Source organism: Gallus gallus, chromosome 1 (assembly GCF_016699485.2).
Source record: "Gallus gallus isolate bGalGal1 chromosome 1, bGalGal1.mat.broiler.GRCg7b, whole genome shotgun sequence".
Taxonomy (NCBI): domain Eukaryota; kingdom Metazoa; phylum Chordata; class Aves; order Galliformes; family Phasianidae; genus Gallus; species Gallus gallus.
This window is the reverse complement of record NC_052532.1, coordinates 13,191,806-13,207,087: the sequence shown is the minus strand read 5'-3', so window position 1 is coordinate 13,207,087 and position 15,282 is coordinate 13,191,806. Positions and strand designations below refer to the sequence as shown.

At 42.9% G+C, this 15,282-nt stretch overlaps 3 protein-coding genes across 12 annotated transcripts in view; 2 read left to right on the top strand and 1 right to left on the bottom strand.

Moving 5' to 3' along the window:
* Positions 1-5,527, top strand: part of SLC26A5 (solute carrier family 26 member 5) — a 34,737-nt gene extending 29,210 nt beyond the window's left edge. For 6 of the 8 annotated variants that reach the window (XM_046932049.1, XM_046931916.1, XM_046931840.1 and 3 more), the window contains 5 exons: positions 1,298-1,390; positions 2,102-2,224; positions 2,714-2,926; positions 3,118-3,172; positions 3,734-5,523. In XM_046932049.1, the coding sequence (XP_046788005.1) occupies positions 1,298-1,390; positions 2,102-2,224; positions 2,714-2,926; positions 3,118-3,172; positions 3,734-3,876 (627 nt within the window). In that variant the 3' untranslated portion in view covers positions 3,877-5,523. 8 annotated transcript variants of the gene reach the window in all.
* A 2,264-nt stretch (positions 5,528-7,791) lies between these two features.
* On the bottom strand, positions 7,792-14,812 carry PSMC2 (proteasome 26S subunit, ATPase 2). The gene is made up of 12 exons (NM_001006225.2): positions 14,699-14,812; positions 14,507-14,544; positions 12,937-13,018; positions 12,212-12,311; positions 11,657-11,788; positions 10,982-11,054; positions 10,741-10,836; positions 10,351-10,515; positions 9,805-9,892; positions 8,805-9,007; positions 8,157-8,253; positions 7,792-8,069 (listed from the first exon to the last, which is right to left on the bottom strand). The coding sequence occupies exons 1-12, from the start codon at positions 14,766-14,768 to the stop codon at positions 7,912-7,914; spliced, it is 1,302 nt and encodes a 433-aa protein (NP_001006225.1). The 5' UTR covers positions 14,769-14,812; the 3' UTR covers positions 7,792-7,911.
* DNAJC2 (DnaJ heat shock protein family (Hsp40) member C2) overlaps positions 12,140-15,282 on the top strand; it is a 20,151-nt gene continuing 17,008 nt past the window's right edge. The window contains exon 1 of one of the 3 annotated variants that reach the window (XM_046932250.1): positions 12,140-12,352. Coding sequence is in view for 1 of the 3 variants with exons in the window: in NM_001199325.2 (NP_001186254.1) it covers positions 15,132-15,189 (58 nt within the window). In the remaining 2 variants the exon portion in view is untranslated. Of the gene's footprint in view, positions 12,353-15,015; positions 15,190-15,282 lie in introns of those variants that run through there. The other 2 variants (XM_015275726.4, NM_001199325.2) reach the window with 2 other exon arrangements.

Sequence of the window (15,282 nt, the reverse complement as noted above, 5' to 3'; positions counted from 1 at the left end):
AATCTCCCCTCATTTAGTTTAAAGCCATTCTGCCTTGTACTGTTGCTATCACACAGTATTAAAAGTCAGTCCTCCTCCTGCTTGTAAGCTCCCTTCAATTACTGGAAGGCTGGAATAATGTCTTCCTGGAGCCTTCTCTTCACCAGGCTGAACAAGCCCAACTCCCACAACCCTTCTTCACAGGAGAGGTGCTCCAGCTGTTTGATCATCTCCATGACCCTTTCCAACAGCTCCACATCATTTCTGTACCATCGGCCTGAGGCAGAAGCTTTATTAAACAGCATCTCCCTGCCTTCATCTATCCCCTGCTTATTAAACAGATTTGATTAATGGTGTAATTGTTTGCCATGCACTTAGCTTCTTATGAATGTGATATTGTTCAACCAAAAGCTGGCAAAAGCAGTATATTTTGTAAATACATAGGATCTAGCAATAGTGGAGCTAAGCATGCTGCATTTATTCACAAACAGCAGCTATGATTTCCTGTATGCTTTGCCATGATCTCATAAGTGCTGCTTTGAAGTCGACATCCCTCTTTACTCAGGAACCAGTTGGTAAAAACGTATATGAAAAGACCATGCAGTAATCTGAAAACACTCTCTCACCAGTAGTTCTGTTTTGAATATGACACAAAGCAAAAGTATACATGGACATGCTTATAGCCGTATTCAAAGAAGAGGCGATTCTACTTTTGTTACACTGAGTCCAATTTGCTTTTGCTACTCCTGTATAAAGATGAGGTTGGCAGCATAGGATCTCTGCTGCCGGTCAGCTCATTTTCATGTGAAATGTCAGAGTGCAGCCTGCTCAGAGATGACTTAATTTAAAGTAAAGGTAAGAAGTGATATTGAGACCTACAAAAAGGCCTGTTTACAACCAAGGTTCTTAAAGGCTCTTGTTTTGGTAGCTGAGGACACAAGAAAGAAAGAAAGAAGGAAATCGTGCCTGTATAAAGGGAGGCTAAAAGGAAGCATTCGTAGATCTGCATGATTTCCTCATATTAGTATCAGCTGCAAATAGAAACATCAAAGAACTGTAAATACTTAATTCCTTTATCTGGCTATATCTGTCTTTGTTAGGAACAGAAGAGTCACATGACATTGATTCTGTGCAATATGATATCTGGAAGGGTGGAGGCTCTGATCTTCAAGTTGGCTTTGCTCACAACACTGCTGACTATCCTTGATACATGCCAATAGCCATTCCGAGTTGGCTTTTGGGCTGCATGTGTACAAGTATCCTAATGTCTTGTACTTATGCAGGCAATACTTAACACATCAATGCTTTTTTTCCTTAGGTTAAAGAATATCCTGGAATAAAAATATTTCAAGCTAATACGTCACTTTATTTTGCCAATAGTGAGTCGTACACAAGTGCACTGAAGAAAAAGGTGAGTAAAGTAAAACCTTTAATACCTATGTCTTGAAATTTCAAGCTTTTTTATTCCTGAAACACATTCATCTTTCAGGCCCTTCAGTGTAGGCCCTAGTGCAGTGTTCCTCTGGTGCCCTCCGGTCATCAGTATAATATGAGAAGGTGATCCTGCAGCCAACTGTACATCATCTTAGCAAGCAGCAACGCAGGGGGAGGGAATGAACAACATACAGAGTATGCTTTACCTCCTGCCTAAGCCATGTCTGACTGAGTGGGAATGGCAGTAACAGAACTAGCTAAGGACAGAACTGTCTGACCTGATAACAATTACACCCTTACTAATTTCTGAACCATTTTTCTGTAGCTCCCTTGACAAGTCTTACACAAAAGAGGTGGGTGGTACTTCTTCAGAAGGCAAGAGGTATTAGCCATTTATTTCCACATGCACTTATTTCCCCTTCACTTTCTGCACTCAAATCAGCATTCTGTTGAAATATGGCACCTCTGATCTCAAGAGAGGAATGTTATGCATCTCTTCCTCATCTTAACACAGTGCTTGCGAAGATTATTCCTTCTTCCTTTATACTGTTCTCACTGCCACCAAGGAACACTGAATAATGCAGGCATCTTCAAAATTTATGACAGTGATGAATTCAGTGCTAATTGATACTGCAGTGTCATCCTAACAAGCTGAATCTTGTCTGATCGTGCTTTCTTCCCATGCCAGACTGGAGTGGACCCTTGTGCCATATTAGCAGCAAGAAGAAAGGCCCAGAAGAAGCATGCCAGGGAGATAAAGAAGGCCAATAAAGTCAAAAAGAAAGCTGTACTGAAGCTAGTGAATTCTTCGGTAAACATTTACCTCTACTTTCTCATGATGCTCTCTGGTATTACTGTTCTTGTTTATACAAGATACTGGTGCTACTCAGGTAGGAAAGCTTGGAATACAAGCACTGAAAAGTGTGGACAGACTGCTAAGGAGTAGCGAGGGTCAGAGGATCATGACTAGAATGGATAATCGTGTTGAACCTGAGTTACGTTCAGGTGCAGCATTAGTGGAGCAGAGCCTTTCACACTGTCGTACTGTCTCACCAGTGCTGTGAGCAGAAGATGGAGGGATCCTACCTACTTCTGCCCCTCCCCTCTACACGTTTGGAGTAATCATGCAGAAATAGGATATAATAAAATTAACTCAAATGAGAAGCTGTAATAAAAAGATGCCATCCATGCTGTTGATTCTGGCATGAAAGGCTGGAAGAACATACGTGTGTGGAGAGGAAGGGGATCTACGCTGGACAAGTACTGGCTATCATTTAATTGTATTTATCTTCTCTCACAGACTAATGATGTGGAAGCGAGCGTAAAACATGAGATAGCAAATGATGGGTTACCTGCAAATGGAAAATTTGCATTTGTGGATGCTGGTGTACAGGATGGGTCTCCTGATGAGCTTGAACACTTTGTGGAGCCCAAAACAAATGTCCACTCTTTAATTCTGGATTTCGCCCCAGTGAACTTTGTGGATTCAGTTGGAGCAAAAACATTAAAATCAGTAAGTAAGGAACCTGTCTTCATGGGATGTAAATGTCAGCCCGGATACAAAACAGTATCTCATATAATCATGACTTTAATTCTGTACCTCTGTAAGTTTCAGCTGAGTACTGGGGGCCAGCTTACATCTTCCAGAACTGCTATGTGCACAATGATATACCCATGTTTAACTTCAGTTTAACTCTGTTGCAGGTTATAAAAGAATATAACGAAGTTGGTGTCTGTGTCTGTATTGCCAGCTGTAGTGGTGAGTTGAGCTTTTTGTGTGACCTTTACAGGAAAGATTGTATTTCATCTCTTTTTCTCTGGCCTTGAATTTTCTGCTGCCAGGTGCCTCAGTAGTATCAGGGCTGATTTTGCATTAAAATTAGATTTGGGAAGAGCAAGTTCATAGAGTCTCCGCTTCGCTGAAAGTGAAGCATTGATGTAATGAGTTCTCTGAGGACTAGATCTTGCTCCCATTTTTTCCAGCTGGCAAACTGTCAATGGCACACACATTATAGCTTGCAATTGTTCTAATAATGTAATAAGAAAAGCTTGAAGTGTTCTCAACTAAATAATCTTGGAACTGTAATACTTGGAACTGTAGCACCTTCAGCCAATAACAGACCTCTCTGTATGGCTGGAAAGGAGGATTACTTTCTTTTGGAGTAGAAGAGTAATGATTCGTCTGGATGTTTTCAGTGTTTTAAGTAGTGACAAGTAGGACTCAGTAACTCTTGTCAGTGTCTTCCTGAGATACTGTTGTTTTCCATCTCTGTACTTTGGTTTGTGCACTGATGCCGTGTTTGTGTTCTTTATTTTGTAGGCCCAGTTATGAATGAGCTGACAAGACTGAATTTTTTTGATAACACTGTAACAAGAGAGTTGCTGTTTCACAGTATTCATGATGCTGTCCTTGCTTGCCAAGGGAAAGACAGGTCTGCTTCACAGACTGCCTTAGACCACTGAAGAGCAGCAACTGGCAAAATGGACGTTGGATTTATGCTGATAGAGACTTTCTTTGAATATTCAATTTGCACAGGTTAAAGAGCACCTGAGGCTGTCTGTATCTACGGGTATCGAGTGGGGCTTACTTTCTGTAGGAAGAGTGGACAAAGAATTGGAAGCCTTCATGCTCTTGAATTTTTTCCTTCAATCAGGGTATAGCCGTTCAGTGACGTGACCTTACAATTATGCAAGATGAGAAAAGTTATTGTATTATGCTACAATCAGAATCTGATAGACAAGGTGACATTCCTATTCCTGTTGAGAAAATGGGCACTTTAACTCACTTGCAGAAGATAACCGTTCTGCAGTTCCAATGTACTGTACCAGTGTCTTTACAGAACTTTCTTAAACAGCTTTTTAAAGCCTGATGTCAACATCTGCATACCAGATTTATGTAAACTAGTACTCTGCCAGCTGGATCAATGAATTCACACTGGTGACATTAGCTGCTCTTCTTTTTAAATCTCGATGGTACCATTTTGTTTATTTTAAATATCTAACTTGTCCCAAATGTACTGATCCCTTCATTGCCCAAGTATTTTCACTGTGAGTTTCATATTAGAAAACCATTGTTTAATAATTATGTTACCAATATGGTACTTACACTGCCAAAACTTAGTTATACCTTCTAGAAAATAATACAACTCATTTTAAGAGAAAATTATGTTGTCCTCATGTTTGAAGACGAAACTCATTTATGCCAGGAATGAGGTCTGTTAAAATTGACTTAAGAACTGATGCCCTATATGCAGTCTCTTAAGCTGGAATAGAAGGTTAGACAAAGTCTGAAGTCTCAGAGGTCCAAAAGAGAAGTACTTTTCCATTGCCTGAGATGTCTTTATACCTACCAGCACAGCTGCTTCTGCCTCAGCTTTTAAGTGTTTGTGAAATAGATTTCCATAGAACTCAGAACTGCATTTGGCTATTTTTAATGAAAAAGTAGGTTCTTTTTTCTTTCTTTTGTCTTTACAACCTGGCCACTATAGTACTGTTTAACTTCAGGTATAAAACATAAAGTATGGAAACAATTCAGGCAAAAGAATGCCTGTTATTCCCCAAACTATCAGTATGAATCTGGTTAGAGGTAGGAACGTGGAAGTGTTCCTCTATGAGCTGTTTCAATAGCACGTGGGCAGTGGAGGAGGGTCAGTGCTGTTTCATTTTGCACCCTCAAAGCAAAGGTCCTGTGCATACAGAAGTTCAGACAACTTCCTCTCTTCTTAGTGCAGAACTGGCTACTTCTTATTTTGGTTCACGCTGTTGCAATTATGGTTTGCTTCAGGTAAACCGAGTTTCCCAAGAACCAGGGGCAACGGGAAGATGTCTTCTTTCCTCCAAATCCCCTGCCACCGGGGATAGGAAGCTTTCTGCATCAGAAGATATTGCTTAGCTGGAGTTCAAAGTATGAATGCACGTTAACACAGTGTGTGTTTACTTACACAACCTTGGGTACATTTTATAATGTTTACTAGTTTAACAAGCCTTTGTATCTGCATACAGTATATATTTTTCTACTTTCAGCTTCTTGCAGCTTCGGTTTTTAACTATGTAGTCTCTTCTGTTCACATCAAAATCCTGTCAGATTCTGAAATAAAGTGATTATCGAGACTTGGCCAAACTCTCCAGTTTGTCTCAGCAAGACACTGCATGTGGGACAAGCCAACACTGCAGGACTGGTGTCTGTTGTTAAGGGATGGGCTGGGAAGGGTCATCACTGGCATGCAGGTCCTTCCAGACATCAAATCCAGCATGCAAACATCAGTGCTTCTGAAAAAGAAACCTAACAATTAAAAATCTCTCTCTCTCCCCCCCTCCATGTTGGGAAAATGTCTTGGAGGTGGTTTGGTATAGCTCATTTTAGCAGCCATGTACAGTCTAAAGTTGGTTTGGGAAGGAGCCAGTGGTGTTTCTCTTTCCCTTCTTCCTCCTACTTGTGCATGCATTCTGTTCTTTAACTGGGGCTTTCAGAAAAGCTCTAGAAAAGATACGCCTACTTATGGTTGTACTTCAGTAATCTGTAGCTTCTGGGTAACTAATGCTTTTCCCAGGCAAGATACCTTTCCCTACAACTGGTCAGCTGTACTTTGTGACATCAAATGAGCAAACAAGTGCACACATATGTGGGGTTAGGCTAAAATCATGCAACTGTTTGTTCACCAGATTTGATACTACCCTTCTGAGGGAGGGGACAATCTTCAGTTCGATATACAGGAAATCCTCCCTGCTAGTGGGTTAAGAGAAATTAAAGAAAAGATGATGAGGGAGGAACCAGATGGGTTTCTTCTTCACAAGTAGTTATGGACTGCATTACCCATTGTTCAGAGTTCAGGAAGCTTTCCCTGTGTTGAGGTTATCGTCCTTTGCCCTGCCTTCTTCATAGCAGCACTGAAGCACTTCCACAAACCATGCTGATGCAGATCTGCACTGAAGTTTGCTTGCTTTCTAGTGTTCAGGTTCCTGCTCCTCACCCTTCTGGTTTTAGCAGCCCCTTAAAAGTCCTCTCTGCACCAGGCCACACCATGATGCAATTAATGCTGCCTTTCCTGGGGAGCTGCTGAAGGAATGGATCAAAAGTCTTTACCAAGACCATCCTACGTGCCAGCCTGTGCAGCACTAGTACTGTGCAGCCTGCTCCTGATTATTACCAGCGTTGCCAGTAATCCATCCAGCAACATGAAATCTGGAAGCTTTTGTTGAGTCTCATGGTCCTGTGCTTTGTTGCCACCAGCTGACCCAGTGCTGCCTGCTGCAGCCCATTACCTACTGAAAAGCTCATTTTCCTGCTGCTGGACAGACTGCTATTTAGATAGGATTTAAACTTTTGGTTATCTTAAGCTTGTCAGCACAACGTCAAACAAACTCACATCCTTTAAACTCAGGAGAGGACTCCACTCTTTCTCCTCTTCACTACATTTAGATCCTCACTGCTGCAGCCTCACCACAACAAATAGCACTGCACAACCCAAGTCTTGGTTGATGCTGAGATGCTACTTAATTCTCAGAATATTCCCTTCCCCCTATTCTCTGCAATAGCACTGATGATACAGGACACCTGATCAGCTCCCATTTCTTTGTACATCCTTCACTCATCCTGCTCGAGTAAAAGATGCATTTCATTTCAAGCACTGTACTGATAAACTGATATTGAATCATTGCTACTTTCTGAACCACTTTACTTTCTGGCTCAAAATGGCAACATTTTCTTCCTACCCTTAAATCTGTATCCCTCTCCAAAGTGTTCTTACAGAAATAACCATTGAGATCAGTTTTTTGATCAGACGTGGGCAAATACATCAGAATGCCTGAATTTGTTTATTAAGGCACTGATGCTTTGGCTGAAAGTCTAACAAAATCCATTCACTGCATACACTTTCCCTACTGCAAACACTTCTTTTATAAGAAAGCCTGATACAACTTTTCTCACATTTAAGATGTAACAGTTGCCATAAAGCTTTACATTCCCATCTTCCTTCAAGCTTTTTTTTTTCTATTTTAATGCAGTGCTTGAAAAAAGAGAAAATGAAAGGCTTGCTTTTCAGTGACCAAGCTGCAGGAACGTGCTTGATGAATAAAGATCACCCTTTTAATGTTGTCTGCTATGAACGTTGTCTAATTGTAAGCTATGAAGGATGAGTACCCAATCAAGGTCACCCTCTGTGTAATGACATATCAAAATTTAGGAAGCACTGCAGTCACTTAGGAACGCTGTAGTGCCTCTACAGCAGAGATGAAAGGTTTGGGGTATAAACAGTGACTGGGCCCTGATTCAGGTAGGTACGTGCTTTAAAAATATATTGCTGTGTTATTAGACTTGAGATCTCTATAGCAGCAAGACTCCACTAAGTGCAGAACACATTCATAAGGAAGTCCCACCTGTCGTTTGGAACACTTCATTTATTTCTGGCTCCCAGGAACAAGCCAGGAGTTACCGCATACGTACAGATTTTGGTTTCACGGAAAATTTAACTGCAGAAACAGGAAAAGCACTCCAAGATATCAGTTGTAGGTCATGTAGCGGGGAGTAGCACTGAATTTTGCGTAGGATTTAATGACTTTGTTCACTGCTTCTAAGAAGTCTTTCTCAGTTGCGATTTTTCGGCGTGCTCGGATTGCAAACATGCCTGCCTCTGTGCAGACACTGCGAATCTCAGCTCCTTTCAAAAAAAGGACAGATAAGTTCAACACCGACCACCGGTGGAGACAAAGCATACACTAAATGGTTAAATGAAAATTCGGCTTACCTGTGCTATTAGGACACAGTCGAGCCAACAGCTCAAACCTTATGTCCCTTTCAACACTCATTGAACGGGCATGTATCTTGAATATGTGAGTCCGCCCCTGGAAGAGCGCAGAAGAGAGAAGTGTTCACGCTATGGAAGAGGATACAACACGACCTGCTCTCACTGTGCAGCTCTCCCCCAGCAAAGGCAAATGGAAAATAAAATTCTTACTTGGTACCTGACTTCTGTTTCCTATGTCTGGACTAGAATACTTGAGCAATGGAATACTAATTGTCCATGAAACTGAATTACAGAAGTACCTTAAAGAGTTCTACTGGGAGTATTTCAAGAAATCTCTCAAAAAGAGCTAAATAAAACACACTCCAACTTAAGAACTAAATTACAGAACCAGTTAAAGGATTATCTATCTACTGAGATAGAAATAAACAGCAAATGTAACTACAGGTTCTCTGCCAGGGATGAAATATGCGCAGTGTGACAAAACTCTCCTTGGCACATCTTTAATCCCCCAAATTTCCATGGAGTTTCACGTAAGTTAGGAGTGCTGCCCTCAGTAACTCTTGTAAACTGCTTCCAGACAGCAATGTCCCAACTGAAGAAACACTCTGATGTCAGAAAATATTTAGCAGTGAAAGAAAGCATTCTGACCTCAAGATCAGGCAAGCTAAACTCTATCTTCCTATCCAATCTCCCAGGCCTCATCAGAGCTGGATCCAGGGTATCAGGCCTGTTTGTAGCCATCAGCACTTTGATGTTGCCTCGTGGGTCAAAACCATCCAACTGGTTGATCAGCTCCAGCATTGTGCGCTGCACTTCATTGTCACCCCCAGCACCATCATCAAAGCGAGCACCTGGACAGAGAAAACACAGAACAGCAGAGACCTTCAGAGCAGGCAGATATCAAAGCTGCTGTGTATGAGAAAGCAGGAAAAAGGTACTGAAATTACATGCAAATATTTGTGATGAGTTGAAAGAAGATGTGAAGGGATTAACTGAAAATGATACACATCAAATAAAAAGCGAGTGGCATTATCTGTCAGTTATAATAAGCACTGTGTTTAGTGGGAGATATTAGTGATAGGTGGATGGTTGGACTGGATGATCTTGGAGTCTTTTCCAACCTTGGGGATTCTATGATTCATCCTTAATATTAAAGGGCCCATTTCCCTGCTTAATAACGGACCAATCTGCTGAGATTTATGAATGGATTGGATTTCTGTTTTAACATCTCCCCTCAGTCTAAGTCTACTTTCTCAGGACTGAAGTACTTCTTTCTTTGGGGAGGGAGGGGAGGAAACGTGACTTTTAGGCAGCAGTAAAGATTTGGTAAGTAGTCTGGAAGCGGAAGGGGGTTTAAGGTAACAGTACTTTTTCCAAACACAGAGATTGTTCACTAAAGGTTAAGTTATCTGGGTGTTCCAAACATGCTGAGATGACTTCTCATCTGGGCTAAATAATGTTTGAAAACTATATAAACCACTTCCTAACACCTTCTCATGCTGGTAGTAGTTTTGCTACATATTTAGAGTATTTAGGTATTTACAAGCATATTTCTTGAAATGCAGCACCCAAGATAAAGAATTAAGGCACGAAAGGAAAATGTGCAAGTTCTTCCATGAGGTCAGAGCTATGCATACTACAGACATACCTCCAATGGCATCAATTTCATCAAAGAATATAAGACAAGCTTTTTTAGTTCTGGCCATTTCAAAGAGTTCACGAACCATTCGTGCTCCCTGCAAGCAAAATGAATCAAGACTTTGCTACAGACTCAAAGCACATTGAAGAAAAAATACCAAACTTTTCATGCCTCCAAACAATTCTTGTTTCCAATGATAAAACTCTTTTATTAGTATAAATATACATAACCAAACATTCATAAATCTTAAAGCAATTTATAGATGAGAGACAGATTACTACTCTTGAACTCAGAAAAAGTACAGATGACGTCAGGGCCAACTGAAAAATAAGTGGTAGATTACACTCTACACTGCAAAATTCATTTCATTGGTCACAACATAGTTCATGCATTATAACTGACTGTCCAATCTACACCCATCCGTCTGACAGTCCCTCTGCCCCTCTGTATCTCCAGCATGCCAGTACGTTCACCCATTAGACTGACTAGGGTGCCTCATCCCCAGAACTGGAAGTTTGTGATTCATTCCACGTTTCATTAGGAATTGGCTCTTACCTCTCCCACATACTTCTGCACCAGCTCAGAGCCAATTACCCTGATGAAGCAGGCATCAGTCCTGTTAGCAACAGCACGGGCACAAAGTGTTTTGCCTGTACCAGGTGGCCCAAACAGAAGCACTCCTTTGGGAGGCTCAATTCCAAGGTTAACAAATCTTTCAGGCTGCAATGGTAGGAAACAGAAGGCATGAGAGATTACACGCAAATTTAGAAAATCATCAGTGAAGAACAAAACAAACAAGGCTAGACTGGATTTCATTTGTCAGAACAAGACCTCTTTTCACTTGACTTTTTACATACCGTTTTATCTTTCCTTGCTTTTTCAAATGCTAAGAGATGATCAGCATAGCTCTAAAACAATTAAAATTCCAACCTGAAGGTTACTTACGTGAAGCAAGGGGGTTTCAACCACCTCTCTGAGCTTTTCAATCTGCTCTTTACAACCACCAACGTCACTGTAAGTGACATCTGGTTTTTCTTCTACCTGCAAGCAACAAAAAGATATGCAAGCAGTTAACAGCTTGATGCTGCATGTCTCTGTAGGCTTTCAACAGAACAAAAAGAACAAAATTGTAAGTAATTGAAATTAGTAGAGAGAACAAAGCAAAGTCAAATAAGGCAGTTCTTACTTGCATCATGGTGACTGTGGGATCAATCTTTGGAGGCAAGGGGATGTGGATTTGATACTTGTTTCTGTCCACTCTGGTGAGAAGGCATAAAGAACATTTATTTTAACACCAGTTAATAAACCTGTCATGAAGAAATAACTGCAAATTAGAAGAAGATGAATTCTTAAACCATTCTTTTCTCTGGCATCAAGACAACCCAGCCCTTAAAGCTAACAGAATGGCTAGAGACTAGAATTCCTTCTGCAGAGGATCCTAATATTTCAAAAAATATTAATTCCAAAATATTTTGAAGACTTCAACATATCTCAGAGAACAAATTGGCAAAATATTGATCCTCAAGATAACTGGCTTCATCTCTGCTCTGTGTGTTATCTGCCAAGACAGCCAAGGTCGAAGAACGCTGCTCAGACTACCTGAAAGTGGGGACTATTGAGGCCCACACTGAAAGGTTTCGGTCTGGTGCACTGAACTCACTTTCACCAGTATGACATCAATTTCAAACTATCCTAAACAGAGCGTGCAGATTAGCGACTGTCTTCCAACAGAAAGACCTTATTGGTATGATTGCAACCCCTGTGAAAATACCAAATGACAGTTGCTGATCTGTCAGACTAACGGACCAGATGAGAAGGCTTCAGTCTTCAGTAAAACTGTAACACAAAAGATTCTGCTTACCCAACTCTCATGCCTTCTTCAATATCAGTAGGTGCCACCTGGTCACTGAGATCCACCACAAACTTGGCAAACTGCTTGACATTGATGATGTATTTGGGATCCTCAGAGTCTGCGTTGATTATCTTTGTACATCTAATACACAACATACAATTAACATCATCAGGAAAAGAATTAACTGCCCTGCTATTTGTGTAAGCATCAGGATAGAGATGGTGGATATATGCTCCAAACACACTGAAAGAGCTACAGAACTTGCGATTCTAATATTACAGCATCATACAACAATAACAGAAGTACAAGCATGAAATACATCTGCAGGGAAATGGTTTGGTCAGGGCTTGAACTGGTGACTGAGCATCTGGTGAAGGGGTGTGGCTGGCCTAGGGAGCAAGACAAATTGTTTGCACTTGTGCTCCCCACATGATCAGAAGGGGTGGAGCCACTCTGGGCTCAGATAAGGGCTAGTCACTGAAGGCAGAGTATCTCTTAGTCCTAGGCTGCTTCCTGAGAATGCTATGCAGCTCCAGTGCAAGGACAAAGAAAGAGTCCACCCACCTGGCAACCTGTAAAGGCTGCTCACTTTGGAGAGTTTGCTTATCTGCAGCCAGATCCCAAAGAGCAGGAGGAGCCAGGCCAGTGTCGGATTCCTTAATTCCTGTGTACAACACAGACAAGATGAGGAGGAAGAAGCAACAGGTATGTCTTCAAACATCAATAAGCTTACACAGAGGCTAGCAGAAAACTTTGAGCTATCTAACTAAACACAAACACACATTTTAAATGAACTTCGAGTTTCCTAAAGAAACAAGACCAAGCCAGCTGAATATGCAAGCACCAAGCTGTCCACACCAATAAGCTAACTGTTAACACCAATATGCTTCTCTTCATCAGGCAAGGAGTGGCACCACTATTAATGATTACTTGTTGACTTTCTGCAGTGGATGAAAGTTTACTCATAACTCAAATGTAGTTTGACACAAACCACAGGTTAGCTGGTGACAGAGAAGGGGAGTTGTTTCATGCTACTGTAGTAAACAGATTTACAATTTTAAATACAAATTTGTTAAACTATAAAACTACAAATGCAGCTTAGCCCTGCCCAATCAAAAGCAAGACTATCACCTACAAAATAAAAATTGCATGTCACAAAATAAAGAAATGCATCCTTTGGCAAAAAATAAAAAACTAATAATCAATGAAGAAGTGGTTTGAAATCAACTTCTTAAAATACTCATTTTCATGGCTCTTCTACTGAAAGCTATGTTAAGAAAGAAAGATACCAGTGAGCTCATTGATTTTCTTAAGCAGTTGTTGAATGTCATCTTCCACTTGCTTGATCTGCCTGGAGTATGTGCTCTGGCCCTGGAAAAGAAATACCACATTGATTTTTGCAAATCAATAATTTCATATTTAGGAAGAAGTGCCAGTAACTGCTGAGCATCAAGATATTCAATAGATGGGTTTGGTATAACAAAAACTACTGATCGCAACCAAAGACAACAGTATTAAGCTCCAATAATAACATCTCTATTAAGTAAAAGCAGTGTGCAGCTTCACAGTTCTGAGCACTGTGCAAGTGGAAGTTTTTTTTTCACATCTTTAATACTCACAAATTTGTTTTTCCTTTTGAATTTGTTTGGTCTTATGTTTTTTTTTAACCGTTCTTAAGTTTCAAAACAAGTCTTAGTGAAGATTACATACAGAAGGAGTTATGCAAACAGCACAGAAATGAAAAATCCTATTTGTATGAGTGCTTTTATTTCCTCCCCAAACTCTCTACCATCTCCAAATATAACAGAATGTTCGTGGTGCATATCAGAAACCATTAGGACAAGGGGGGATGGTTTTAAACTGAGACAGAGGAGGTTTAGGATAGATGTTAGGAAGAAGTTTTTCACACAGAGGGTGGTGACACACTGGAACAGATTGCCCAAGGAGGCTGTGGATGCCCCATCCCTGGAGGCATTCAAGGCCAGGCTGGATGTGGCTCTGGGCAGCCTGGTCTGGTGGTTGGCGACCCCACATATAGCAGGGGGGTTGAAACTCAATGATCATTGTGGTCCTTTTCAACCCAGGCCATTCTATGATTCTATATGATTCTAAACCATATTCTCATCTGTAATAAAATATTTTACTACATTGCCCTGCCAAATGCAGGCAGACCTGGATTCCCCCCCCAAAAAAAAGAAAAAAAAAAGCCATAGTGGACTCAATCTGTATTTCAGTGCCCTTACACAGCAGGGTTGTACTGTCAATAAAATTCAGACTTCTGAGAAGCATATTCACATCCCAGCATACACTAAGCAGCAAGTTTCTTTATTCTGAAGAGTTCTTTCACAAACTCACAGCAGAATCATTTAAGGTTGGAAAGATCTCTAAGATCATCAGTCCAACCTATGCCCACTAAACCACATCTACACGTTTTTTGAACACATCTAGGGATGGTGACTCCACCACCTCCCTGAGCAGCCTGTGCCAGTGCCTCACCACTCTTTCAGAGAATAAATTGTTCCTAATACCCAAGTGAAACTCCCCTGGAACAACTTAAGGCTGTCTCATCTCATCCCATCACTGTTACCTGGGAGCGGAGACCAACTCTACCTCCCCACAACCTCCCTTCAGGCAGCTGTAAACAGCACTAAGGCCTCCCCTGAGCCTCCTCTTCTCCAGACGGACCCATCCCGGTTCCCTCAGCCGCTCCCCATCAGACCTGTGCTGCACACCCCTCACAGCCCCGCTGCCCTTCCCTCCGTGTCCTTCTTGTAGTGGGGGGCCCAAAGCTGAACACGGCACTCGAGGTGCGGCCTCAGCAGTGCCGAGTGCAGCGAGCAGTGTATGTGCGTTACTCACGTAGGTCTTCAGCAAGGCGATATCTCCTTCATCCAACGCTGAAACAAGACAAGAAAGCCTTAAGTTGCCAATTCTAAAAACAAAACAGAAGCTCGTTCTGAGGCTGCGTCTGCGTTTGTGCCTTTGTTGGCGAGGATCCCCGCGGCTGACGGCCGCCGCCTCCCCCTGCCCCGCTCCGCGCCCGCCGCTCACCGCGGATGGGTTTGTCCTCCTTCTCCTCCTCCTTGGTCTTGCGCTGGTCCGCTCCCAGGTAGTCCGGCATGGTGAAGCCCGACCGCCGCCGTCCGCTCCGGAAGGCCGAGCGCTGCTGCGTAACGCTTCCGGGCCGCGCCGCCGCCTTCCTGCGGGCCCGAGCCGGCCGTTCCTTCCTCGCCTCACCGCGTGGCGGCGGATCGCGGCCGCGTAACGCACAGAGCCGCGGCCTTCTCCGGCGGGGGGCGCTCCCCTCAGCGCCGAGCTCCGCTTCCCGCCTCGCGCCGCCCCTAACGGCCCCGCGGAGCCCTCGCGCCGCCGCTGACCCGGAAGCGCTCCCCGGGCGCCTCCATGCGCCGGCTCCCGGCAACCGGCGAGGGAAGGCCGGCGGCGCCCGTGGTTCAGGCCCGGAGCGCGCTCCCGCCGCGCCGCCATGCTGCGCGGGGCGCACGAGGGGCAGCTGACGGCGGTCACCGGGGCGCTGACGGCCGGTAGGTGCGGGGAGGGCGGCCGTCCCGCGCAGCGCCGGGTGCCTGCGGGAAGTGGGGGCTGAGAGGGGCGGTCTCGAAGCGGCCGCCCGTGGA

Excerpts from the sequence above, each read along its gene's own strand:
- PSMC2 (NM_001006225.2), bottom strand. The coding sequence starts at position 14,768 with ATGCCGGACTACCTGGGAGCGGACCAGCGCAAGACCAAGGAGGAGGAG. Across the intron at positions 10,516-10,740 it reads TTGAAACCCCCTTGCTTCAC|CCTGAAAGATTTGTTAACCT; the intron begins GTAAGTAACCTT and ends CTACCATTGCAG. Across the intron at positions 9,008-9,804 it reads TGAAATTGATGCCATTGGAG|GTGCTCGCTTTGATGATGGT; the intron begins GTATGTCTGTAG and ends TTCTCTGTCCAG.